The sequence below is a fragment of the Rattus norvegicus genome, chromosome 16 (genome assembly GCF_036323735.1).
Source record: "Rattus norvegicus strain BN/NHsdMcwi chromosome 16, GRCr8, whole genome shotgun sequence".
Classification (NCBI taxonomy): Eukaryota; Metazoa; Chordata; class Mammalia; order Rodentia; family Muridae; genus Rattus; species Rattus norvegicus.
The window spans coordinates 1,654,823-1,682,438 of NC_086034.1; the positions used below are offsets into that span (position 1 = coordinate 1,654,823).

General features: G+C 44.4%; 1 protein-coding gene and 1 long non-coding RNA gene across 35 annotated transcripts in view; one reads left to right on the forward strand and one right to left on the reverse strand.

Moving 5' to 3' along the window:
- Nucleotides 1-662: 662 nt before the first annotated feature.
- On the forward strand, nucleotides 663-26,168 carry LOC134482438 (uncharacterized). 4 transcript variants are annotated; one of them, XR_010058537.1, is made up of 3 exons: nucleotides 663-1,952; nucleotides 14,169-14,252; nucleotides 21,774-26,168. It is a non-coding gene; the product is annotated as an uncharacterized LOC134482438 (long non-coding RNA). The 4 variants fall into 4 exon arrangements; XR_010058534.1 differs by lacking the exon at nucleotides 21,774-26,168 and adding an exon at nucleotides 18,799-19,005 and having other exon boundaries at nucleotides 1,250-1,952; XR_010058535.1 differs by having other exon boundaries at nucleotides 1,763-1,952; nucleotides 14,169-22,980; nucleotides 26,023-26,168.
- The window catches only part of Slmap (sarcolemma associated protein), a 117,939-nt gene continuing 109,464 nt past the window's right edge, over nucleotides 19,142-27,616 (reverse strand). For 17 of the 31 annotated variants that reach the window (XM_063275127.1, XM_039094254.2, XM_039094258.2 and 14 more), the window contains 2 exons: nucleotides 24,139-24,273; nucleotides 19,142-20,943 (listed from right to left, as the gene is read on the reverse strand). In XM_063275127.1, coding sequence (XP_063131197.1) covers nucleotides 20,851-20,943; nucleotides 24,139-24,273 — 228 coding nt within the window. In that variant the 3' untranslated portion in view covers nucleotides 19,142-20,850. Of the gene's footprint in view, nucleotides 20,944-22,241; nucleotides 22,332-24,138; nucleotides 24,274-27,616 lie in introns of all 31 variants that reach the window. The other 14 variants (XM_039094261.2, XM_039094259.2, XM_039094250.2 and 11 more) reach the window with 2 other exon arrangements.

Sequence of the window (27,616 nt, forward strand, 5' to 3'; positions counted from 1 at the left end):
TCTATTGTCCTGCCTCATTGTAAGATACTTAGCAAGAAGGTTAAGAGCAAAGGACCAAGAAAAAGTGGGAATGCATATGCAATGGAGAGATAAAGAGGGGGATGGAGGCCTGATTTGCAGTGCACACCTTTAATCCCAGCACTCAGGAGGCAGAGGCAAGCAGACCCTGTGCATTCAAGGCTGTACACAGCAAGAGCCAGGCCACTCAAGGGTACAGAGTGAGACCCCGACTTGCAACACAACATCTACCACTATCACAACAAAACCGACAAATACGCCCAGGTGAAGTTAAAGAAAGGTGAGCTGAGACTAGGGTAAGGAGGGCTGGCATGGGAGAAGCCCTGACACAAGCCACAGCGGAGCTGTCAGCCTAGGAGGGAGAGCAACACCGTCCTCTGACACAGGACACTCGGTCCTTGCTCACCCTGGGCAGCACCCACTTCCCCACGCTTCTCCATCACTGACACCTTTACAGCCTTGGCACACCCTCTTTCCCCAACTCACTGAACATTGGCATTATTTGATCTTTGCCTCTCTGGGTCCATTGTTGTCTGTGTCCCTTACTTAGAATGGGGTGGTCTTTGCTTGATTTCTGGATATTCGAAGTCCTAGCACAATCAATATTTAGAGTTTATAAGGGGTGGACAGAAGTCAGAAGAGGGGATCTGCACACATCCCTTCTAAGGGGTGGAAGCCTGCTTTGAGGGTCCTGATAGGAACATTGGTAGCCCTGGGACTGCACTTCCAGCCTGGGCGTTTTCTCTTCTTCTAGGTCTAAGCTAAGGAAGGTTCCTTATGATCACATGCAGGGTTCCTGCTGCCGGAGCTGGTTCTCAAAGACAGAATCTATCCCTGCTTTTGGCTTCCATGGGAGAGAACTGAGCTGAATTAGCCTCCAGTGAACAGCTGGGCTGATACAGACACGGCCATCCCAGAAACATGGCTCCTTGGCTATCAACCTAGTATGCATGGAAGGAAAGCGATGAGAGGAAGTTACCCAGGTGACACATGACACAGCTGGGTCTCAGGTCTCAAGGCTGCAATCCTGAATCAATAATGTTCGCTCCATTCTGTGAATCCAGCTCTGGGATCTAGGTCTGGCTGGTTCCAGGTGTGTCCCGGGTCCTTATCATGGGAATCCCCATGAAGATAGAAACTCAGGTCCTCACAATGATGCACAAAGCCATCAGGGACCCAACACCCAAGGGGACCCTGGTTTCTACACAAATGCATTCCATATGGCCTTTGTCACAGAATTCACTGCAGGAGGGCAGCATTCCTGACCTTGTCCTCCTGTCCTGTCTGGTGCTGAGTAGAATTACTATCCCTTAGACAGATGCCGGCAAGACCTTGTTGATTCCACAGTCAGACAAGGCCCATGGCCTCAGCAGGAGCTCCTTGGATGGAGAACTTAGAGTCTGTTAATTCCTGCACTGAGGGGTCTCCACAGTGCTGCTCTGGCTCCTTAGCAGACATTTCGCCTCATTGTGTCTCTACAGAGGATCCTAAGGTATGCCCACACCTGCCTGTGAGACAGGTCTAGACCCACAGAGGTCAGGACACAGTCCTGCTTTCTCATTGCTCAGCTTTGCTGGACTCTCCCCTGATGTAGTCATGGAAATACATTGCTGTTATTTCTTTATTCAATTTGAGAAGTTTTTTTAGGGTTTGTTGTCCTTTTACATTTGAAACCAGAAGCTGTAGAACCAAGAAAACCCACCTCAAGCGTTACTGGGAAATCACCTAGGAATGTGGAGTCACGATGATTCTACTGTATCCTGTGGAGCCCTGCCACACTCTGTGATGTCACAATGTAGGGTGACAACTGCTCTTGGTGTATTTGTTCAGCACCATGGACATGTTGACAACACTGAGCAGGTCACTTGGGAGAGAGAACGGAGAGCACAGAGACAGCAGAGAGGAGGAGAAGGACGCTGGCCTTCAGACTCCTGGTAAAACAGCAAGAATTAAATCAATCTGGGAAGGTGCAGTGAGTTCTGGGGAAAATTTGAAGCTTCCTGGAGCAGGTGGGCTGGAGCTGACCTTTCCAGAAATTGGAAACAGGACCTCGATCTGCTAGGAAGCAACTGGACTTCACTATATTCCTGAAAGTCAAGTTTTCCATCTATCTCAGAAGTTAAGAGCTGGGAAGGTGGGGTGGTTTGAGTATGACTAACCCAGGGAGTGGCACTATTTGGAGGTGTGGCCTCCATGGAGTAGTTGTGGTCTTGTTGGAGTAGGTGTGGCCTTGATAGAGTGGGTGTGTCTTGATGGAGTGGGTGTGGCCTTGATGGAGTATGTGTGCCACTGTGGAATTAGGCTTTAAAATTCTCATCCTAGCTGCCAATTTAATGTTGTCCATTATAAGAGTTGCCTTGGTCATAGTGTCTGTTCACAGGAGTAAAGTGCTAGCTAACACAGAAGGGCAGAGCTGTTTGCTGAGAGCTCTTGGCTTTTACTCTTATTGTCAGGGAAATAAGACTGAAGAAGAAGGGACAGAATAGTGAAGTGGCAACATTTTGGGACAGGAAATAAAAGTACTTCCTGCCCAGTAGATTCCTTTAGTAGCAGGTGCTATCTGGCACTAATTAGAGGACAAGTAAAATGCTCTGTCCAAGCCTTAGGATCTCAGGTTTTACCACAGAACTACTCTGACCACTGTAGGTCTCTGAGTCAGCAGGTGTGGGTGGCAGGCAGAACCCTACTACGGCAAGCCCTGTGCAAAACACTGGATCCACACAAAGACTTGCTCTTAGCTGCTAGCTCCGGGTGTTCTGGGCTGTAAGTCTGGTTACTCTTGAGTCTGGTGACTTTGTAACCCTACATGGCTTCTTTAAGGCCATGTGCAGTGTGAGATAGACGGATATCTGGGCATCTGCAGCCTGTGAGTTCTTGTGGCCTTTGGGGTTTTTCTCCCAGCTTCTATAAACACAACCTTCAGTGTTCTGAAGCCAAGTTGGCTCCTCTGCAGCTGTGAGCCTGAGGAGGCTGTGTCCTTGGTCCTGAGGAGGCTGTGTCCTTGGTGCCTGAGGAGGCTGTGTCCTTGGTGCCTGAGGAGTCTGTGTGCTTGGTGCCTGAGGAGGCTGTGTCCTTGGTCCTGAGGAGGCTGTGTGCTTGGTGCCTGAGGAGGCTGTGTCCTTGGTGCCTGAGGAGTCTGTGTGCTTGGTGCCTGAGGAGGCTGTGTGCTTGGTGCCTGAGGAGGCTGTGTCCTTGGTGCCTGAGGAGTCTGTGTGCTTGGTGCCTGAGGAGGCTGTGTCCTTGGTGCCTGAGGAGGCTGTGTGCTTGGTGCCTGAGGAGGCTGTTTCCTTGGTCCTGAGGAGGCTGTGTCCTTGGTGCCTGAGGAGGCTGTGTGCTTGGTCTCTTGAAGCACGTGCTAAGGGAACCAGAGGAAACCATATCCACCTCTCTACAAACCTATATGGACATTGACCTCCAAGCCTGGGTTTTCTGAAGCAGCCAGGGCAATTCTCGTCTGTCTGTTCACTCCTGATCATACTTCACTGTGCTTGGGCTGGACTGTGAAGAAGTGGTGTGTAGAGAAGGCGCTGTCCCTCAGCTGCTGCACCTTAGCGTCTACTGAAGATACCTCAAGTCTTCTGTGACAGGTCAAAGATTTGAGCAGCAGTCACTTGCAATTGATTCTTTGATTTTCAGCTGGAGGTCAGCACATAGAGTTGTGCTGCCGCACACGTCATTGTTCACATCAGCAAGTTCTCTCAAAGCATCAGGACACCATTGTTTCCAAGTCTCCCTCTCTAGTTCTGATCTCTGTAGGCATCCTCCACACCTTGCCTTCTAGATTACCGTATGTCCTCCATCCATTTCTCCCTTGTATTGTTTCTGTTCATGTGTGCACACTCGTGTGTGTGTGTGTGTGTGTGTGTGTGTGTGTGTGTGTGTTCACACAGTTCCTGGATTCATGAAGAAACCTGACTCACAGCACAGACAATCTACTGGCTGCAACACCTCTTCCTCCACCAGAGAACTGTGTTCCACTCCCACTTGCGAATTCAGTTTTTATGCCAGTTTAGGTACATCTTGCTACGAAACTCCTGTGGGAGCCTGTGTAAGCAAGATGTGAATGCCAGATAGGTCAGTGTCAGAATGTTCTTCTCGATAGATGTCCTTCAAGAAAGAGTTACAAAAACCATGATAATGAACGTATTTGAAATCAAGGACATGAAGAAAATGTGATTGTGTTTATCTCTGTGGGAAAGAAAGAGAGCTGGGAGGAACATTCTTTGATTTTCTTATGTACCCAAGTAAGCCTTTCATATTCCCTCACGGTATTTGAATATGTTTAAGGTAGCGTGAGTTCACCTCTTGTTTGCTATGTATTAGTGAAAGTTCTCTGGAGGAACAACTTAGAGAACCTCGCATTCCCTTCCTTGCTCTGTCTCTCTCTATGTTTAATAAATATATTCATATGTATTTAAATGGAAACATATATGCAAATCTCATGTATGTGTATATGATTTATTAGGAATTTTTCTTGCCAGTTGTGGTGCCACATGCCAATGTGATTTGCTGAAGGAGCCAGAGGTGTGAGGACAATGAGCCCAAGGCCAGCCTGGGCTACACATTTTAGGGCTGGTGAGATGGTTCAGCCTTTAAAGGCTAGGCTCAAAACCAAAGATATAAGAATTTATTAGAAACAATAATGGGCTGTACAATGGAACAATGGTTATTTATGGAAGGAAGACACAAGAATCTGGTTGTAGTTCAGCTGCTGAAGTGGCTGGATGTCTCATCTGGCCTACAGTATATGCCTGTAGTTCAGAACGATGAAGAAGTTGGCTCTAAGAGTAGTGAAGAAATGGACTCTTTAAGGAGCACAGTGACAAGCAGGCAGGCAGGGAGAGCTTCCCTCTTCTATGATCTTCATGCATCCTGCCAACAGAGGGTGTGGTGGCTGAGAGTAAAGTTGGCTCTTCGTCTCACTAAAGAGAAAGATTGAAGGTTTATTGTCCCACCTCAAAAATCCAGGTTAGAACAGGATGGTCCCAGTTCAAGTAGTTAATTAAGGAAAAATGGATCAGACGTGTGCCCCGTAAAGTTGTGTTTCAGTAAATTCCTGAAGTAGACAGCTAGACAACCAGGACTTGCCATCACAGACGGCTTCAGTGATAAAAATGAGAAGTGTCTGTTTTCACTGGTCTTGATCTCAGAAGCCTTGAGTTCCCTGCTATCCCACATGGGTCTCTGCAATGTCCTTTCATGGGCAGAGTCAGCCTGAGAGATCACAGAGAAGGTCTACAAACTACATTGTGGTCTCAACACTAGCCTCTCAAAGATCCTATTTCCAAACCAGGTTCACATTCCCCTTAACTGGATTGGGACTTGAACATCAGAAAGGCACTGTCCACCGATCCGTCATACAGTATAGGGTTCAGGAAGGCACAGAAGTCACCTGTAGGGTAGAGTACAGTAGCTCTGTGGGGTGTGGCAATCCAGGCTCAACGTGATCCTGGTCTTCACTGCAGGGCCATCAGTGAGTTTAAAGGTGAAGTGAGACACTAAGCTCTGGGGCAAAGGCATCTTAGTAATCTGTCCCCTTTGCCCTCTCCCTTCCGTGCTTCTGTTGCAGTGGATTTGTATATAAGGCTGGCTGTGTCACCTTTCCTCATAGGGGCCTGTGATTCACGAAGAATGGTACCCCATACTCCAATAGTGTGCAACAACAGAGGAGAACCTGCATGCAGGGGTCCACCATACATCAGCAAGGAAGACAGAGGTGTGGACTCTGCAGGGTCAACTTAAAGCCTGTAAGGGGAGGAGTGGGTGACTTTTCCTTTTTGGTCTTGATGGTTTTCTCTTTCTTCATGGGTCTGGTTACCTTTGTGATTGGTTAAAGCTCTGTGAGATTAGGGCTGCTTTTGCTGACCACACTTGGCTCAAGCTAGGTGGTGGGGCAGCATCTACAGCTCCCTATTTGCTGCCCTTGTGATTGGCTCACACTAAGTGTTGGGACAGCTTCCTGAGGGGAAGTTTTTCCTGGAATTGACTGGTTTTGGACTTTTCCAGTTCTGGGAAACAGAAACGTAGGCCTAGTCTCCTAACCTGCAGGTTTGAGGCTGTTGTGGAGTCAGCGTGGCTCTGGCTGATTCAGTCCTCTTACCATGGTGGCATTTGCATTGTCACAGGTGGCTCTGATCAAGGACTTTGGCTCCTGTGTAGCTCTGGGTAAAGTAGCAGTGACATACCACATATTCTCCCCATGATGGGGTTGTTAGATTCTCCCACTGAGATGCCCTTACATACCCCTGTCTGGCATCTCACTCGCCTGCGTCTTTCCTCGACCTCGTGTTGAGGAATGGGCCATGACTCCTCCTGTGAGTGTCTGCTCTTACTGTCTGACGGCTGACCTGGGGAGCCCAGTCCCCACTGTCTCCCAGCTCTCCTGTCAGTAGTTGGTCACACCTTTGCTAACGTCATGATGGCTGGAATGTGCTCTGCTAACGCAGTTAGGAAATCTTCCCTCATTGCCTACGGAGCTCACCTCTGCTCTGACAGGACAGCCACAGTCACCCACCACCTGCACAACGCCCTGTGGATCTAGGTGCTGCTCACCTCAGGGCACTGATATTTCCTCCCCAGCATCCTGACCGAATTCACTAACCATTTGTATTTCCCATATTATTGAATAAAGGACATGAGGAGAAGAGTCATCCTGGACTACGCTTGGCAAGTGAGCCTTCTATGGAGTAGGGGACACATTGTGATGAAGCAGAGGGAACTCTGATAGTGGAATGGGGTAGAGGAATGGCTCTCAGGGAAGTCCCCTGGAAAGGGCATTTGGCTTCGCTGATTTAGTAACATATTTGTGGGCTGGTGGAGTTGGAGGTGATCTAAAAATCCATCTTCTGAACATTCTGTTGTATCCTGGAGATTCCTTGGAATTCTTTGTGATGTCACCTGTGTTGTGGCAACAGCAACTGCATTCATTAATCCTTCAGTCAGTGACTACAGGCTTTACCCATAAACGTGTTGGCAAGAGTGAGGAGTGTAGTTGGGAGAGAGACTGGAGGGCTTAGAGAGACTGGAGAGAAGCAGAAGGAAGCTGTCCTTCAATATCAACGTACAGCAGGAAGAAACAAATGCTTCTGGAAAACAGGCATTGAGTTCTGAGAGGAAGGGAGAAGGGGAGGAACGGGGGAACGGAGGGGAAGAGAGAAGAAAGGAGGGGAAGATTGAGGGAGGTGGACCTTTATCTAGATCTTCCTGTAGTGGGACTCAGCCGCTGAGAGACTCTGGGAAGTGACAGACCTACCCTGCTTCTCTGGGTTCCTACAGAGCAGACCCAGGTCAAGGATTTCTGATAGATCATTTGGCAGAGTCAGGAATTGACAAGGTGCAGCTGCTCCTCTGGTAGCCCATTACGTTCATTCTGAGAGGCAATGAAGGCCAGAAGGCACTCAGAAAGTAAGGACGTGGCCCTCTAAGGTTAGGGTTAGATGTACGAAGGTCTCAGACATACAGGTACACGTGTCAGGGCTCGTGCTGGTAATGATGAGAGACTTCACTATTTACCTCCATCACGTTAGCTATGACCTGACATTTTCTGCTAAGTCTTCCTGACTGGGCCAGCTTCTGCTCTCTGTGGCTAAAGGGACTACAGTAGGGAGTGCAGCACATGCATCTCCATGGTGGCTGGGGACAGGGAAGTGACTTAGGGGCCTCAGCTCCAGTTTCCTCTCCCTGCTCTTTCCTGGCATCACCCAGCACTCCCTCTCCCTCAGGCTTTATCTGGGGACTCTGCGTTCTTTCTTCTGGCCCCGTGCAATCCAACTCTGTAGGTCTCTTGTGTTTACCTACAGGGACTCCTCAGGAGGCATCATCTGCACCCTCCCTCCTCACTGAGCAGGAGCAGCATGTGCAGAAGGTGGAGAGACAGCCTGTGAGACAGATGAGCTGCAGGGTGTCATTGACCCATCAGACAGTCAAGGATTTGAGCAACAGGTGGCTAACATGCCCAGCTCACTCCTGGCTATGTTGTCACCACTGTGTCAAGCCTAGCTCTCCTCAGGGACAGGAAGCTGAACCTCCATGATGTCCTCATGCCCACTAATTTTCCTGAGTGTGTCTAAGAAGCAGAACTTGAAGCCAGGTTAGGAGCGGTTTGGGGACACAGGCTGTTCTGCTTCCTCCAAATGAAAAGCAGAGCCTGTATCCTCAATCACAGTCTGGGGACAGGAACAGTAGTGTGCGGCTCTCAACATGCACTTCAAGATGCCTTGACTGGCATTGGCTTGTGGGAGATGCTAGGTCCTGTGTGTTTGTGATGGACTTTGTATTTAACCAGCAGGTGCTTGGGTCCTGGGTTTTGGCAACAGCAGGAGGGACGGGACATGGCTCCATTTGGTCCATGTCAGTGTGTGACTGAAAGGCCAGGAGTTCATAAGTTCATAACTCCTCCTCTCTGATCTGGTTCCTCATACTCTTAGTGTGTGTGTGTGTGTGTGTGTGTGTGTGTGTGTGTGTGTGTGTTGGAGTCCCTCCAGACTCTGGAAGTGCAGGATCTGTGGTAGGCCATGAGGATCTGCCTGTCTCAGACTTTCCAGTGCTGAGGTCTGGGACCTCCAGTGTGAGCTGCACTGCATGTGGTCCTTGTGGTCTGTTTGTGACATTCTTTGCGCCGAGGTCCAGGCCCTCCCCCAGATTGAATTTTGAGCTTGGGATGCAGAGGAGGTAGTGTGAGCAGATGAGGTCAGACCTGCAGAAATTGCTGACGGAGATAAGTGAGGCCTTGGACAAGTGCAAGGAGCTGACTGAGGAAACCGTCTCCTGCTGGTGACTTGCCTGGGACCAGAACATCTAACATAGCAAAAATGTTTGTGCCACGAGGGGGTGTCAATCTCCCGGGTGTCTGGGGCTCCGGCTGGAGATTTTCACAGCTCGTTTCCATGAGACATGTTGTACTTTGCTGGGTCTCCTGTCCTCTCAGAAGGTGGATGGCCTCTGCCGCTGATGTTTTCCAATACAATGGACAGATAAGCATAGGTCAGGGCCACTGTTCTGGGAGGTACATGGATCCCTCTTGAGTTTTTAGGAGCACTTTGAGTCTTTCTGGAATGTTTCCGCATATGGGTGTTTTGCCTGCATGTATACCTGTGTACCACGTGTACACCTGGTGCATTTGGAGGCCAGGGTGGGTACTAGATCCCCAGAAGTTACAGATAGTTGTGAGCCACCATGTGGATCCTGGGAATCCAACATAGGTCCTCTGGAAGACTATCCAGGGCTCTTAACTATTGGGCCATCTCTCCAGCCCCAACCTTTTCTGTGTATTTGTTTTGAGGTCCATAGTTCATAGTTCAGGCTCACCTTGAACTCAAAAGCCTGCTTCATCCTCTCTGTACACCATTATGCCTGCCAAAACATGTGATAACTGGATATTCCTAAAAGGTAAGTTTTTTTTTTTATTTGCCAGTCTGTCTATCAGACATCAATTTTTAAAATTGGGGAGTCTACCTGTAAGAGACGTTACCTTTGGCTCTTCTGGGAGCCCCTACATTTTATAGTCTTTGGGAACATGGTGATGGATAGGAGAATTCGGTGACCAGGGTATAGCATTCAGGCACATGCAGGAGACATTCCTAACGCAAGTGTTACTTACAATAGGCTGAGAGCAAGAAGGCATCCCTGCTGGGCAACTGTGTAACCTCTCCTTTCCAGGTTCTGCAGGACAGTAAAAATGTTTCAAGGCCTGTGATTAGATTTAATTGACTAGGTTTAACTGAGGCCACCTTCCCTAAATCCTGTTTGGCTTTGAGGGCAGAACAATGCTCACACTCCATCTAGAAATAAACAGGAAGATGTTCCCGCTTTTTTCTTTCATAACCGCAATTTTATTGATTGAGGATAACTACATAGACATTCCAATTTGGTTTTGTTTTGTTTCCCACAATTCTTAAGTGTAGGTTTCTGTCCATGACAGGGTCTAGTGGTGAGGAAAGAACACTATGAAGTCTCGACTAATTCCCTCAGATCTCTAAGATGTCCTTCCCTCTACCCTTCAGATGCCAGATTAAGTGAAGAAACCAGCATTCATGGTAAAAAAATAAATACAAAATTATAATAAAAAGTAACCCCAGCAGTAAGAAAGGGAGTTAGAAAGATTTCTGTAAATCTGAGGCCAGTCTTGAGAGATAAAAGTTGCAGGGAGGGGACAGGCATGAAGCGAAAGGACAGTAGAAGACGGGGGAGGGGTATGCTTAAAGTATAGCACATACTTACGGGAAAATGACCTCATGCAACCCTGTGGATCAAAACCAGTGGCTCTGGTTTTGTTGTTTCCTTTGCTTTGTTCATTTACGTTCTTGCCAGGTAGCCCAGGATGACTCTGATCTCCCAGTGTCTCCTTAGGTCTCCTAGGTGCTGAAATTACAGCATGTGTCAACGTATGGCTTGCTGTGGTCATTTTTGAGGAAACTGGGAGACAGAGGGACAGAACCATAAACCTCCTGCAGTACAGCATGACACAGATGCTCTCTGCTCAAAGCATGCAAACAACCAAGAGTGTGGATTCACTCTGTGTTCTAGGCACCTCCCTAGGCAGTCCGTTTTGTTGTTGACTACACTGTTACTGAAGCTGACGGTTTCGTATATATATCCAATGCATTCCAATTGTTCTTATCCCTCCACCCCGTTATGTCCCCGGCCCTACCCCCTTCCCCACGTTATCTTTTTTGTTTTGTGAGCCACTGAGCTTGACTAGGGACATCTGTGTGAGTGTGGAGTTGGAGTAATCTGCTGGAGCCTGGTGTGCTGGATAGGAAACACAAAATGGTAGACATTGAATCCCCCTGTCTCCAAATCTGTCAGTAGCCAACAGTTCAGCAGGAAGAAGGGCCCAATGAATAGCTCTCCTATTCACGGTTGATGGTTGACAAAGTGTCTTGCTCAGACCCAGTAGCTGGAAGTACTGAGTTCATAGTGGATGGCATTTCACAGCCCTTCTCCAGCTCTTCTGGGTCTTGCATTCTCTCTGCCCCTCTCCTGTAGAGGGCCTGGTAAAAATGTCTTTTTAGGGCTAGCTCACTGTTACGTCATTTTCCCCATCCGATAACTTCCTTTCAGCATCCTCCGTAAACCCTGCTGGTCCTCCAGGGCTAGCATTTGCATAAAATTAGTCCACTCCACCAGACACAGTCCCATCTGGCAAGGCTTTCTGTTGCAGCATTAAAGTTAGATCTTTCCCGGTTTCATAGGCTGCCTCCGAAGTCTCAATCCCTTTCACCTTCTCTGTCTGCTCCCTGGAGAAGACATCTGATTGCTCAATCTGACTGCTCAAGCAGTTGGGCTAGGAATGATCCCCTGGCCAACACCTCCACACAAAACCTGGGAGTCCACTGCTCTCAGCAGGAACACCTGCCAAGAAACAGAATCATAGTGGAACAGCCAGGAGGGTGAGAGTAACATGTTTGACTCAGGGAGTGTCTTACTGAATGCCATAGTACTGCTTGAATAGGAATCCCTATTTACTTAGCTGTTAGCACCAGGAATACTGTCATAAAATGCCTGAGGCCCAAACAGTCAAGGTCTGTATGTGGTTGCTCCTTTGTCTGGAGGACTTCAGTGTGTGGAGGAAATACAGCTGTAGAAGTTAGTGTTAATGTGTTTCAAGGATCTAAATGGAAAAGGCATGGTAAAGGCAACATAAAGGTAACAGTTTACAAAGCATGTTACAAAGCATGGGTCAACTTGGCAGTGGGGCTTAGGGCCAGTCTGCTTCCAGATGCCCTGGGGACGCTGAGTACAGCGGATGACATGAATCATCCATGCACTCTCTACCCCAAGTTATAAGATTCTGCCATGTCTGCTATTTTTGTTTTAGAATGTCTATTACTTTTTAAAATGATACATAAAGTTATATATTTTATGTACATGTTTTCATGTTTTTAAAAATATATGGGGGAGGTAGGAAATGGTTCAACTGAATTGTCTTTGATAGGGTTTTACTGTTGTGAACAGACACTATGATCAAGGATCAAGGCAAGTCTTTTTTTTTTTTTTTGATATTTTCTTTACTTACATTTCAAATGTTATCCTCTTTCTGGATTTCCCCTCTGGAGTCCCCCTATCCCTCCCCACCTCCCCATGCCTCTGAGAGTGTTCCCCCACCCAAACATCCACTCCTTCCCATCTCCCTGATGGCTTTCCCTACATGGAGACATTGAGCCTTCACAGGGCTAAGGGCCTCTCCTCTCGTTAATGCCCAATAAGGCCATCCTCTGCTACATATGTGGCTGGAGCCATGGGTCCCTCCTTGTGTACTTTTTGGTTGGTGGTTTAGTCTCTGTTAGCGCTGGGGGTCTGGTTAAGTTGATATTATTGTTCTTCCTATGGGGTTGAAATCCCCTTCAGTTCCTTCAGTCCTTTCTCTAACTCCTCCATAGGGGACCCTATTCTCAGTCCAATGGTTGGCTGTGAGCACATGCCTTTGTATCTGTCAGGCTCTGGCAAAGCCTCTCAGGAGACAGCTATATCAGGCTCCTGTAAGAATACACTTCTTGGCATCCACAATATTATCTGGGTTTGGTGACTGTATATGGGACGGATCCCAGGGTGGGGCTGTCTCTGGATGACCTATCCCTTAGTCTCTGCTCCACACTTTGTCTCTGTATTTCCTTCTGTGACTATTCTGTTCTTCTAAGAAGCAGTGAAGCATCCACTCTTTGGTCTTCCAACTTCTTGGAAGTGGTCTGTGGATTGTATCTTGGGTATTCCGAGCTTTCGAGCTAATATCCACTTATCAGTGAATGCATACCATATGTTCTTTTGTGACTGGGTTACCTCACTCAGGATATTTTCTAATTCATTCCATTTGCCTATGAATTTCATGAAGCCATTGTTTTTGATAGCTGAATAGTATTCCATTGTGTAGATGTACATTTTCTGTATCCATTCCTCTGTTGAAGGACATCTGGGTTCTTTCCAGCTTCTAAATATTATAAATAAGGCTGCTATGAACATAGTGGAGCACGTGTCCTTGTTATATGTTGGAGCATCATTTGGGTGTACGCCCAGGAGTGGTATAGCTGGGTCCTCAGGTAGTAGGTATAGTTTTCTAAGGAACCTCCAAACTGATTTCCAGAATGGTTGTACCAGCTTGCAATCCCACCAACAATGGAGGAGTGTTCCTCTTTCTCCACATTCTCGCCAGCATCTGTTGTCACCCGAGTTTTTGATCTTAGCCATTCTGACTGGTGTGAGGTGGAATCACAGGGTTGCTTTGATTTGCATTTCCCTGATGACTAAGGATGTTAAACATTTCTTTAGGTGTTTCTTTGCCATTTGATATTCTTCAGCTGAGAATTCTTTGTTTAGCTCTGTCCCTATTATTTAATAGGGTTATTTGATTTTCTAGAGTCTAATTTCTTGAGTTCCTTGGATATTAGTCCTCTATCGGATGTAGGATTGGTAAAGATCTTTCCCCAATCTCAAGGCAAGTCTTATAAAGGACAGCATTTAATTGGAGCTGGCTTACAGGTTCAAAGGTTCAGGCCTGTATCATCAAGGCAGGAACATGGCAGCATCCAGGCAGGCAGAGCTGAGAGTTCTACATCTTCATCTGAAGGCTGCTAGTGGAATACTGGCTTCCAGGCAGCTAGGAGGAGGGTCTTAAAAGCCCACACCCATAGTGACACACCTACTCCAACAGGGCCACCTTCTAATAGTGCCACTATCTGGGCCGAGCATATACAAACCATCACACTAATTAAAGTATGTATTATCTCAAAAACTTTACATTTTAAATAATAATATATTAGAATAGGTTAGAAGCATCAGGTTTAGTGTCCTGGTAGTATTACTTGATAATTAATCATCAGTACATTAAGCTTCATAGTCAGCATTTTAAACAGGAACCTAGGAACCCAAAAACTCAGCCACTCCTGAAGTATCCATCTTTTAATCCCGGCCAAGATAGCAGCCTTGCTTGCTGTTCTGGGGTCATAAACCAAAGGGGCAGCCAAGCAATGGATGAACCAAGTGGTAAGGCTCGTATGTCAGGGGTATTTGTGGAGTAGAAACAAGGATAGGAGTGGTGGTGACTATGGAAGCTCTTGCCCATAGCTACCAGGATCTCCAACCAAAGAACAAAATTCTGGTCCATAAGACTGATATCTCCAAGAGGTGAGTACCACTGAGCCCTCTGCATATTTCAGGAAAATGTGCCAACATCGTGTGGAAAAGTTTCACTTCAACAATACCAGGGTGCACAGGATGAAGCACAGCAACAGAGCAGGCCGGTGAGCACATCGCTATCCTCTCAGCTTTTAAGTCTGACATATCTAACATACCACTCTTCTCTTTGATTGCTGTGCACAGGCAAAACAACGTGAGAGGGGGAAAACCCACAGCAGGAATTGTGATATATGGAGAATGTCCTGGTGGGAACCAGTGATCCCACACAGGACTCCCACAAGCAGCACAGCTCTGAGGGCATTTCTCAAGCATGGTCCAGGTGGACAAATACCCCTCATCCAGGTAGCTGAGGTCATCTCCTTTCTTTAGCTTCTGCAGGACCCCAGGGAAGGTGGTGATAGTGGAGAATTATCATGTAGGAGCTGAGTCTCTCTGGCACCTGGCTACCATTGGGACTGTCATTGTTGGGATCACTCTTCTGGTGCTGAGAAGAGCCCCAGATTCTGAATTTGAGGGTGGACTTGGGCTTCAGGGCCTGCTTGCTCAGGTGGTTGTCAGAGCTATGCTCAGACGCCTCTGTGCCTCTCATGTTGGACAGACGTCCAGCCTGTGGCTGCCCATGATTGGGGATTTAAGTGTAGAGCTGGCGGCTGTAGATCCCTTGCCTCAGATTTAATTAATTATTTATTTTTTTATTTATTCATTTATTATATATAAGTACACTGTAGCTGTCTTCAGACACACCAGAAGAGGGAATCGGATCTCTTTACAGATGGTTGTGAGCCACCATGTGGTTGCTGGGAATTGAACTCAGGGCCTCTGGAAGAGCAGTCAGTGCTCTTAACCTCTGAGCCATGTCTCCAGCCCCCTTGCCTCAGATTTATATCTCATCACATCTGCCTGCACTGCTGGCCTAAGCCAGGCTATTCTGTATATTCATGATGGCTACTATAAAGTCTTAAAATCAGTTCAAAGTTTTTCATTGTGAGGCTTACATTTTAGTTAAGTATAAAAGTTTCTAAGACGTGTTGGGGTAATGGTAAATACTTATGAGTATTTACTGTAATTCCAGAGGCCCCAAATTTGGTTTCCAGCACCCACATAGTGGCTCACAACTACCCATAATTCCAGTTCCAAGGGATTTGATCTCCTGACTTCCACAAGCATTTGACACACACATCGTTCAGCATGCAAAACATTGGCGCACATGAAATAAGTCATTTAAAAATGTGTAAGAAACAAGGTCTCTTCCCACAATAAAATCAACTTCCACGGTAGCAAAACATTTGCTGCTGTGGATCGGTTGCTTGTATTTCAATCCAGAGGGCAGAGTCACACTAAGTGCCATTCATGGTTGGAACTCAGCAAGTAGGGTTCAGATTTAGCTCCATTTCTTGAACATCTACCTTGCAAAAGGAGCTACATGGCCTTAGTTATACTCATGTGCAGAAAGACCCAATATTTAGAAGACATCAGTGAGCTTGTAGTTCAGTGTGGACTGCAAAGGAGGGCGGTGACTGCCAGGGGAAGAACAACGGACAAACCATCTTAGGGATGTTCAGATAGTGGCTGGAGATAAAGGACAAGAGTTTGAAGACAATGGAAAACTGAGAAATACTGATAACCATTCCTAAGTTTAAATTGTAGGTACAACAGTTTTCCTGGGAGGCAGAGGCAGCCTTGACGAATCACCATCCAGAGAAATGTGTTTCTTAGGCTCTCTCATTTTGGAAATCCTCCGACTTCAGAAGTCATACTGATGATGACACAGAGAAAGGGTGCAATTCTTATAGAAGCCTCTTTTGATATACTTCATAAAAATCAAGTCTCACCAATTCGGAAGTTTGCTGAAATCAACACAACTAGTAGTCTGCAACTCGGCTCTCTACTGTTGCTACCTATTGGTTTCCACGCCCTCAGCCTTCTAATCATCTGGGAATGCCCTTGGCATGGCAGGATAGCAAATCATGTACGAGACCTGGTCTAAGATATGTTCCATCTCGAAGAAGAAATGTGTAGCTGTTTAATCTCCCGCACAAGCAGCATTGCACAGTACACAAAGCAGCAGCACCCAGCAAACAGGCCTCTAGTTTATTAATGGGTCCACACAATCTCTGTCCTAGTCCAGCAGAACAAAGGCTTTCACTAGTCAGCTGTTCGAAAGGTAGAGCAGAAAGGATTTAGCCGTGCCAAACTCCAGCATACAGAAAGGCCTGAAAGGCCTTCTTATTCATATGCACTCTCAGTGTTTCCAGTCAGACATCAACCCTATTCCCCAGACCATCAAGGAGCACAACTCACAGAGACTCCCAGCCTGGATAGGCCTAGCTTGGTTACTGGGTAAAGAGAGGAGACACATCTGTCCCCCATGGCTTCACACCATTGTAACTGTCAGTTTCTAGATATCCCCACTATACTATGATTCTGTGGGGACGGAGACTGAGGACTGCCAGGATCTAGAATGGTGCCAGGAGACCCCTGAACAGCAGCGTGTCCCTTCCTAGCCCCTAGATTAGGGCAGAAGCCACACCCAAACACCCGTTTTCACAGAGAGGTCCTTTATCAAGCAAGGAAGAAAAGTTAAAGTGGCTGCTTTCTGATTCAAGCAGAAAACAGCAGCTTTCAGGTGTAATTTTTAAGAAAAAAAAAAGGGGGGGTGATTAGAATGGGCTAGAATATAGTGGTGTATTTTGATTGGGCATGTTAATTAGATGGATAGGGTTTTGACTGCTGGACTTTATTTATTCTTTTTATAGCTGGACCTTGGTAGTCAGCTTCAGGTGAAGGAAATGGCTAAATAAGGGAATGGACCTTGGGGCTAGCATTAGGAATGTAATCTTAGGGTTTTTAGCAAAGCAGAGAGAATAGGAGAAAGGGGTAAGGCCATGTTTGCTAGGCATGAGCTGTGCCAGAGTAAGGCAAGCTAGAATCCCTTCAGTGCCCCATAGGCAACATCCATTTTTTTTTTTTTTTAAAGAGTTAACGTCAAACCAGGGAAATCTGAAGACAACAGGAACAGCATAGGAAGGAAGGGCTGGACAACTTAGGTTTTCAGCTTCTAACTCCAGGACCTCTAACTCTTGCCTGCTAAGCAAAGGGGAAACTAGGTTACTATCATTAAATAAGGCTCCTCTAAGAATTATAGCCCTATGTGTACATGTAGAGTATTTAAAGAATTATAGCCCTATGTGTACATGTAGAGTGTTTAAAATTAGGGCTAAAATTATTTAGTGACATCCAGAATTCACAAATACAAACAAACACTAGTCTCTTTAAATACAGGCAAGTTACTTATGAAGTTCTAGGGCTCAAAATCAGTTTTGTTTCTAATTTAATTCAGTTTGAAAATGTCACGGAAGCCATGCCTATAATCCCAGAACATGGGAGGCAGAGACAGGAAGATTGCAAGTCCAAAAGTAACCAACCTGGGCTACCGAGTGAATTCTAGGCTAGCCTTGGATAAATATCAAAACCCTGTCTCAAAGAAAATTATATTACTAAAAATAAATCAGAAGTCACAAAGGACAAGAAAATTCTCTCTCTCCTTCTCTCTCTCTCACACTCATACACACATACATTCTCTCTCTCTCTGTCTCTCTCTCTCTCTCTCTCTCTCTCTCTCTCTCACACACACACACACACACACACACACACACACACACACACACACACACACACACACCCGTACTGTTATGGTTTAGGTAGACATCTCACTGTAGGTCTCCATTGCTTTCCTTTGTGGAACCAGGACAATCCAACACTGGTGACGTGGCTTTACCTGTCTGTTTGGTGTTTTGTTTTTCTACTATAGCATGCATGTCCTTCCCACACACTTTCCACACAGAGGATGACCTCTAGTGTGGCTACATGAACTATTCCAGCCAGGAGCTTACTCCTGGACATTTTGATCATTTATCTCACATTAATTCCACACTAACTGTCCTGATTATCTGAAATGTTGTGCACATAACCGTGTTCGCTAAAAAATTTTTAGAAGTACATTTTTGGAGCAAGCCTGCAGTTTTACCTCAGTTTATCTGTATGTAGATCTCTTTCTTTTTTTGTAGCAGAAAAACCACAATGGCTGGAAGAAGCCAAAGTTCCCAGTCTGGGAAGGGAAGTCGAGGAAGGCTGGTGATGGACATGAGAGAAAAGTATGCTATTTTTGGTCAAAAAAAAAAACAATGTGATTCAAAGTGGAATTAGAAACAAGGAATTTCGAAACAGCGATTAGCCTATTACTAAGCCAGCACTCCTCAAAGAGAGCAGGATGAAGGAACAGTGCTGTCTCACTTAATTTAAAGTTAGATGTACTCTTTCCCCCAAAACCTTACTATTGCAGTAAGTGTTCATTATGACACTCCATAAACATGCCACCGCTTAAACAACACTTCCATTTTCACACCACCACCAAAAATGTAGACATTGTTCTTCTCAGCTTCCAGAGGAGGGAATGAGACTCAGAGAAAATAAAGTGGTTTGCCGCTGAAAAACAAAGACGGTAAAACCCAGAGATAAGAACACTCTGGATGTGTGTCATGTTCTGCACCAGGCCCTTCTGTTTGTCTTCGTCTTTAGACACGGCCTTACTTTGCAGTCCAGGGTGGTCTTAAGTGGATTCTAACTGCTGTGCTTACTATCTGATTACAGCCCTGCTCTACTGAACCTGAAGGAAACTGCAGGAGACACACTAAAGACGCTAGTTATGAACAGGCTTATTTAAAACTGAAATAACTACAAGATCCCACTGACTTGATTTGGATAAAGTAAATATCAACATTCGCATGTAATGCCATGAGTCTGGCGAGTAAGTCACATTTAAACAATGACGATATTAAAAGGAAGAAGGAAGTAAGAGTAAGAGGATTTCTTTTAAACCCCAAAGACCATCTAACACACATCTAACCCCAAGTCACTTCAAGCGGGGCTAAGGACGGCTGAAGGCAGGGCCAGCACTAAGAGCTTCAATGATGTACAACTCAAACATGCAAAGGGAGATTAAAGTTATTTTATTAAATCATGCACATCACGTGTGTTAGTGCAAATAGTTTAATCTGTACTCCAGAAATTCTATTGTACGTTTTATCTTTACAAAATAGATTTCAAACAATTATTTACTTTAAAAAAGGTAATTTTGAAGTTATGCATTTCAGAACAGTATTTGCAATAACTATATACAAGAGGTGCTGGGTGCCAATGGCATTAGCACTCTGTGGTGGAGTGGCTTGCTGCAACAGAGAATGGTAAAATGACTATACGACAGTATTTTCTACAAGTCACTTGTGGCTAACTCCTCCATAAATCTAGTGATTCTCCCGGCAACAATCCCAATAGCTTTAAATACAACTTTTAAAGTAAAAACAATGACTGCCAAACATCACAAAGCAAATGATATCCTAAACTCCTTTCTCGATATGTGGCTAGGTCTGGGTATTCCAGCCAATTCATTGATGTTCCCCTCCAGTCTCCATGGACCGAAGGGAATTTAACTATGTGATACTTGGATATTGACATCACTATGGTGCCGCACAAAACCACAGCTAAACTTAACCTCTGTGTAAATGCACAATGCCAAGCAGTGCTTACGTGTGTCACTGTGCGCAGAACACTACCGACCTTGGGAAGAGTGCTGTTCCAATCAACAACAAAGAGAGAAGGACCATTTGTATACCCAACCAAGAAATCTGTTAGCTGGGAACATCAGCTCGCCCTGAATGTGAATTAGCTCCACATCAAAACCAAATTAAGTCAACAAAGCTTAACTAGACAGATATAATTCTTCCTTCAATTAAACATGCTTGGAGGAACAGATGACAGGAAAAAATCATGCTTTCTAAACTGCTGTATATGAGAAGGGAGCTTGGCTTTCAAAGAAAACATTTCTTAAATACATAAGGTTTAGTAAGTTACATTCCAATTCACTCAACAGTTTGGTTGATTGCACTGAAATTATGCAATTATGTTTTTGCTCCCAGTAATATTTCAGTTTGCTCAAGAAAACACAAACTCTCATGGAAAGTTTTCAAAGCTGATGTCCTTCCCATCTTCAAGTCACATTAAGGCTGAACAAACATGTATGGATTCCCCGAATTATCACTATAAGAGAATATTTTCCCAATGTATTTTTCCTTAAAAAAAAAAAAAATCCACACAAATAATTAAGTCTTGTTCCCAATAGCTCAGTGGTTTTATAACAAGTAAAAATGGCGTAAATATGTAAAAAATATATGTGTGTGTGTGTGTGTGTGTGTGTGTGTGTGTGTGTGTGTGTGTGTGTATTCAGACTGATAGGCACTGAGCACACAGGGCCTCTCTTCCCATGTATGTACTGGTTGTTTGGTTTGAGTAGTTATCAAATCAGAAAAATGAATTGTGTGGCCATTAGAATTCAGAGTAAAATATCTATAAATTTATGGTATAAATAATTTGGTGCACTAAGAAGCCTACTTTAGGCCACCATAATATTCAGAATCTCAACGTACTAATTTAAAAATTATATGTAAAACCGAATAAATTCACAACTTTATATCCTCTCTATAGACAGATAGAGTTGATATAAGTTAAAGCAATGACCCTACAGCTGTCTTCTTGCACTCTGTTGTTTTAAGAGGTAAAAAGGAAGAAAATGGTTCTGCTTGTCCCCAGCATGACTGTGGTGCCAGCTTCTAGAGGGAGGACGGTGTACAGACTCAAGACACACTGTCATGGAGAAGCTCTGGCCAGACCTGGTACATACAGCACCATAGCTGTCACCGCAACCAGGGCCGCCACCATGGGCATCCAGGGCCAGGGTTTCTGTGTGGAAAGAAACCAAGAGTCAGTATCACATTCTCCCCTCTCTCCACACACAGTCAACACTTTGCTGAGCTGAGCCCCAGAGACCTCTCTCCACACACAGTCAACACTTTGCTGAGCTGAGCCCCAGAGACCTCTCTCCACACACAGTCAACACTTTGCTGAGCTGAGCCCCAGAGACCTCTCTCCACACAGACCCTAGGAAAACTCGAGTGTCTGCACTGTAAAGGAGAGTGTAGCATGGAATCAATCTAAGGGAAGGCACACTACAGGACCGCTCTGTCCCAGGAAAGGCGGGACAGCTTTCCCGTTAGAGCTGAGCCTTAGTAGTTACTTGTGTGTGTGTTTCTGGGGGCTCGCTGCCTGCTGCATGTACTCTGCCATCCACAAGCTCGAGGGAGACTGAGGCCTGCAGCACTCTGCTGCTCAAGTTTGTTTGTCTCTATGAAAACCAGAGTTTCAGATGGGGATACAAAGAAACGGGTTCAGGCTCGATCCTGGAACTCAAAAGCAAAGAAGATGCAAACCAGAGAAGGTTCAAGAGGCACTGCCTGTGGCTTCCTCAGATGAGCACAACTCTAGCACCAGTTACAGGAAGTGCAGTTACAGGAAGTGCCTTTTCACAGGGTTTATAAGATCCATTTATTTTTGGTTGCTACCTCTATTCTTACTGGTATTCTCAAAGTATTTTGAGAACTACTAACTTGCAGATCAGAGCTCAGAAAGATCTTAAAGAGCTTCCTTATACTCTCACACGTGAATTCTCATTGGTGTTAAACCTGTGAGCCAATGGTTCATTACATTAATCTCATTTTCTTTCATCTTCGCAGAAAACAGTATTAAAGGAAAAAAAAAACAGCTCTACACCATGGAAAGGAAGGAAGAAAGGAAGAAAGGAAAGGAGGAGGAAGGGAGGGAGGGAGGAAACATAGCTAGCTGCAAACTCTTCATTTCTCATTCAAATCTGCCTGAACACATAACGGGGGCATGGCTGGTGATACTGTAGAATTCATTTCTTTCTCCAGTTTGCTAGAGATAAAAACTCAGTTAAAGGAAGTCCATTAACAACAGGTTAGCTTAGGGTTAATTCATGGTTAGCATACTACAACAGAAACAAGACACAACGTTATGTGATTAGCCGACTGCTCATTAGTGTGACACAAACACACAGCATACTAAATGAAGGGTTTGCTTCAGGTAACAAATACCTGTGTGGTTTTGCCATGCAGTCTATTAGGAATATGGCACAAACAGGTGACAGGGACAAACAGACAAGGACCCAACAGTAGTGCTTGTACCTTTCTCTACCACAACGGACCGAAACACCAAAACAGGAAAGCCAGGAATAGGCCGATGAAAACGGCTGGGACAGGTTGTAATATGGAGGGCTGAAGAAGGGAAGGGATATTAAAATCATTTTGTGCTATGAAAAAAAAATCAGGTAAGATGATTTAGACCCCAGGGGGTGGTTGGAGAAGAAGGAAGGAAGACTGAGGTAACAGAAGTATCCCATTCAGGTTCTGCACCAATTCAAACATTTGAAAGACATCTAACACGTTTCAGAATGATGGGCTGTGACATGTACACTGAGAAACTACTACTTTAAATGGAACAGTTGGAGGCACTGGTCAGTGTGCTTGTTCCCAAATAGTCTAGTGAAATGAAACAAGTCCAGACAGGGCAAAGACAGTTTATCAAGTGGTGCTCTGTTTTGGTAATTATTATTTTTTGTTTAATATCTGAAGTCCACTAGTTGATAAATATGCTCCGATGGCAATGGACAGGGTGTGCTCCGTTCTTCCACCAAAACCCGTTTTCCAACTGACTGAAGCTCTCTCTCTTGAGATAGCACTGCTTTGAAGTTTAAGAATATATCTTTTAATTATGATGAGAACTTGAGACACAGCACAGTGCATAATAAACAGGCAGCTGAAGCTCACAGCCCTCCTTTGTTCTAAATGTATCTGTTTTCCTTTAAAGGGAAGGGGATTATTTGGAACTATAAGCCTATGAAACAAAGGGAAATCCATCCTCAAGGTAAATTGTTTGGTATAAATAGTAACAGCATGGGAAGGGTCATTCTGATCACGCACGATGTCTTTATAGGTTAATTTAGCAGGAAGTGGACTGAAATTCTATAATCAGATATGAATTAACACAAAAGAAATCAAACTATCATGATCTGATTTTAAAGATTTCTATAATCTATGCAATAAAAAATACAACCCACTTTTGTTTAGCAGAGCCTCCAACCTCTCAACTTCTAAAGGGCTCCTCCCTAAGCAGCCATCCTTTATTGTCTAAAACCTATAACTTTAGTAAGTGAACTCATGAGCATTCTGTGGAAACTACATAACTGGGTGGCCATGCAACATCACTCGTCTGCACTTGCGCTGCAAGTTAAGCAGCCACAGGAAGCGTGTGGCTCACATCCACTGCAGTGTCCAAGCTGTGACAAAGTTTGGAGCAAGTCTCAGAGCACAACCGATCACATTGAACATCCATCAGTTAAGTTAGGGCCCACAAAGGCAATGGTCACCAGAACAAACAACACGGACATTTATTTAGTACAACACAGTCTTAAAGACCTCTCTGACTAACAAGTGAGAACCAAGTGTTAGCAAACTAAATTTACAGCCAATTGTTTCTCTCATCTTTGTGCCTGCAACCCCCATCTCTCTCTCTCTCTCTCTCTCTCTCTCTCTCTCTCTCTCTCTCTCAAACATACATTAGGAAGCTCTGGGTCAACTGACTGAATACTGACAGAGGGCAGGAGTAAACAAAGCTTTTGCTTTCCAGGACAACCTAATGCTAAGGCCCAGCATGCCCCACGCCCGTCACTGACCTCCCCTAGCACAGGCTTCACTTCCTAACAGGAAAGAAAAGCCTGATGACTACTGATAGAACCTCAGACACAGCTGCACAAGCCAGGTTCTTCTAAGTTGTTTCCTGACAGTTGTTTTCCACCAGGCAGGTGTCAAGGTTTTCTATGGGTGTACGTTAAAGGGGCAAACTCTTACTTAAAAAGAAAGAAATCCCACAGCACAATGGTTCTACCACAGATACTCATAGTGAAAGCTTACTTCCTTGGTACCTAGGCCTGTTAGTTTTCCACAGCATAATAAAGTCTTCTGACATCCTCAAGCCTCTGACATTCCTCACAGAGGAACCTAAGCCGAGTGGGTAAACACTTACATTATTTCCTTTCTCTCGCAGCAGCTTCAGGTTGTCTTTACATTGTTTGAGCTCATCTGTGATTGATTGCTTTTCCTGCTCAGTCATTTCAAACTTCAACTTCAGTTCAGAGAGTACAGTCTGTGTCTTTTCATACTAAAGGCAAAGAAAAAAAAGAGTGTGCAGACTTGACGTAAAACGGGTATGCAGTTATGGTTCTAGACAGGCATATGTACCAGGTTAATAACTTTTCAACACCAAAGTCAAGTCTTTCTGTATGGAGAAGTGTAAGAGTCCCTGGCCCTCACAGTAAGAAATCTTTAATGTTGATTTATGTAATTACTTTCTTGCCCTGGTGTTAAATCAAAGAATAGAACATACTGTGCTAACATCTGTTTATAATACAAAGGGCAATGTCTTCTGTCAAGTGAGAAGAGGGGAAAATTGAAAAAAATTTTCCTTTGAGCAAAAGAAAACAGATGAGACAAATCCTATAGCCTAACTAAATGGCAATGCTAGGTCTAAGTGTATTTCCTGGTGATTAAAAGTAAGCCTTGTTAGCCAAGCTGCTCACTCAAAATAAGGCATTAACTTCTACAGGCCTTCCACTCCTCAGCACTGGTGGATATCATCAGTGAGCTGTCAGAGTTCTCTAAGCAAATAAGGAAGAGAAATGCATCGGAAACACCACTTAAAACCTATTAGCACCAATTTAAAAAAACTTAAAAAGAAAAAAATCTGTTTCTAACAGGAAAGGTTCCATAAAGGAACAAGCCATTTTCTACTCTTGAAAACTGTGTATGCATGCATGTGTGTAATACTTATATATGACATGAATATATATAAATTGCATGATTTTCATATAAACTATCCCTTGAACAAACCAATGTATACACACGATGTGGTTTGATCTTTAATGTTTCCAGGAGGCTGGAATTCGAGACTGGTTCCATTTCTAGATATTGTCACTTACTGAAGGCCAGGCTCCCAAAGGGACACTGTTCTGCTGCTGGGTGTGTCCCTGTCTCTATGTCAGCTGCCCCATTATGCCATCTGAGTGTTTCAGAAGGAAGACAGGAAGATGGGGCTGAATAGAAAACAAGTACCCCATGAGAGTAATGTCAGAAAGTTTCCTCCTCTTTTCCAACGTGGCTTAAGAGAATTAAGATTGTGAATTCTTCTCTACCTATATCCTAAACTTAACAAAGGATGCCTTTATAGTATATGTGCTCTTGAAATAAAAACACCATGGAGCAGAGAGGACCTCATCAACACTTAAAGAAAATAAAAAGAAAGATGAAAATATATAAAGACATTAGAAGAGAAGTGGGTAGGGAAGAGGTCAGAGTCAACATAGACGTTACCAGGAAGGATACAAGGAAAAATATGAAAGTTTTGTTACCTAAGAACATTCCCAGAATTGCCCTGCATAGCACTCTAGAAAAAGAACTAAAGACTAAAATCCATTGTTTTGTGACAGCGTTCTTTTCACTTGATGTGATGGTTTGTGAATTTCTCCCAGAAGGCAGAAGGCTATACTAGGAGGCTACCAAGAAAAGGTCCAGTGATAATAATAGTCTAGTTTTCACATCTTAGAACACAATCAGTTCTAGGTGACCTAATAACACCAGGTAAAGGACAAGTCAAAATCGCTTTGTTGACAAACTTTTCCTCTCCTTCCCTTGTCCACCATTTTTACGTCCAGCCTGCCTTCTTCAGCAGAACCCTAACATCTCTCCCCGTCAGGGACTGTGAGCAGCAGAGCCAGGGGAATGCTGTTGCACAGCTTCAGCGCAGGAAGGCAGGAGCGCTAGGGGAAGGCAGGGAAGCCTCAGACCAATCCTGAGGCACTTGTTTCTGGATAGACTGTGATGTCCAATGTTTTATGTACTCTCTGCTTGGCAGGTTTGAGACGGGTGTGTGGAGCTAGGTTGGTGCCAATTCAAGACCTCTTTCTCAGCTTCCTAAGTGTGGAGACTGCCACAAACTGGTTGAACTCGTGGATCATAGATAGCCTCACTAAATTAAAATAAATGCTTTATAAAATCAAATATAAAGATGATATACAATTCTTACTATTGAACATTAAAAATTACTTCTCATGCTTTTTCCTTGGAGTTATTTATAGAAAACTTGCCATAGATAAAGCTTTAAACAGCAGAGGAAGGCCACCCTCCACAGACTTAGCTCTACACCTTGCTTGGATTTCACTTGTGCTCCCTCTTGCTTTTTCACTTGGAAGTAACCAGTGACTTTGCTCCTAAGATAGAAATATTGATAATATTACCAAGCCCTGGAGCTCTCCTCCATGAAAGCAATCCTATATGGGGTTGCTCAGCTTACAGTTCTTTAACCCTTTCCAGTACAGAAGACACAGGATCAGGATTGTTTTTGTACATTAAGCACAATTCCATGAAAGAACAGAGAGCAAAGGGAAATGTTGAAAAAAAAGTATATATGCATTACTAAAAAGTAATAATGTATTTGTAGTGGGTTACACAGAGATAAAAAAACCTTATTAAAACTATTTTACTTACAGACTAGTATCCAATACATTGACAGAAGACAAACAGAGCAATTTCACATTACAAAGGAATATGATGACCATAGATTATTTCACAAGGAAAAACAGTGAACAAGAAAATAGAAAAGAAACATACTGACAAGTTCAGACATATTTTTAAATATGCTGCATTTAATGCAATCCAAAGACCAGCAGCAGCTTAGGTGCTGTGACAACATGCCTCTGCCACTCGTGGAAACAGTTAAAGCATTTGGCATTGATTATTCAGTGACTGGAAGCAGACAAACAAATAATGCAACAAAATGTCTGACGTATTCATAACATAGGACAGACTCATCTTCCAACCACAAATTCTTCCCAAATACTGAAAGAATTATGGCACATGGTCTGGAAGGAGACAAAGTGCTTACAGTATTAATTAGGATATTTACTTTGGCACAAAATTTGTGTTTCAACAAAATGAAGATTTTCCTAAAATATACATCCTTAAACCAGGTAAAGCATAACATTTTAAAAATCAATGTATCTACACAAATATAAAAACTGTTGCATTTTTTTCCGTTGGAAACAAGCACAAGGACAGAAGAACAATAATCATTTCCAAATTCAGACACGCCAGGCAAAGTGCAAAGAGAAACTTGCATTAATCAAATTTTCTAAAAACAACTTTTAGAAAATCCATTTCTAAAGACAAAGAGCTGTCTTCTACATCCCTCTAACTTAGGAGGAATCTTGCTTATGTCTGCAGCTGGGGCTTCCTTATGAGCAGATGGATTTTATTAACCTGCATCCTGAACTGGCCAGGAACCAGTGCAGGACGGTCAGCTGGAGTGAATACAATGTGCACCACCCTGATGTCAACTTTAAGGATAGTACCCATCCTGCTCAGAAAGACCATGGGTAGGTCCTTCTCAAAGTCAATCTCTCACCCTCCTTAACACAGCTATTTAAAAAGCTAATGAAATCAAGGTTTAG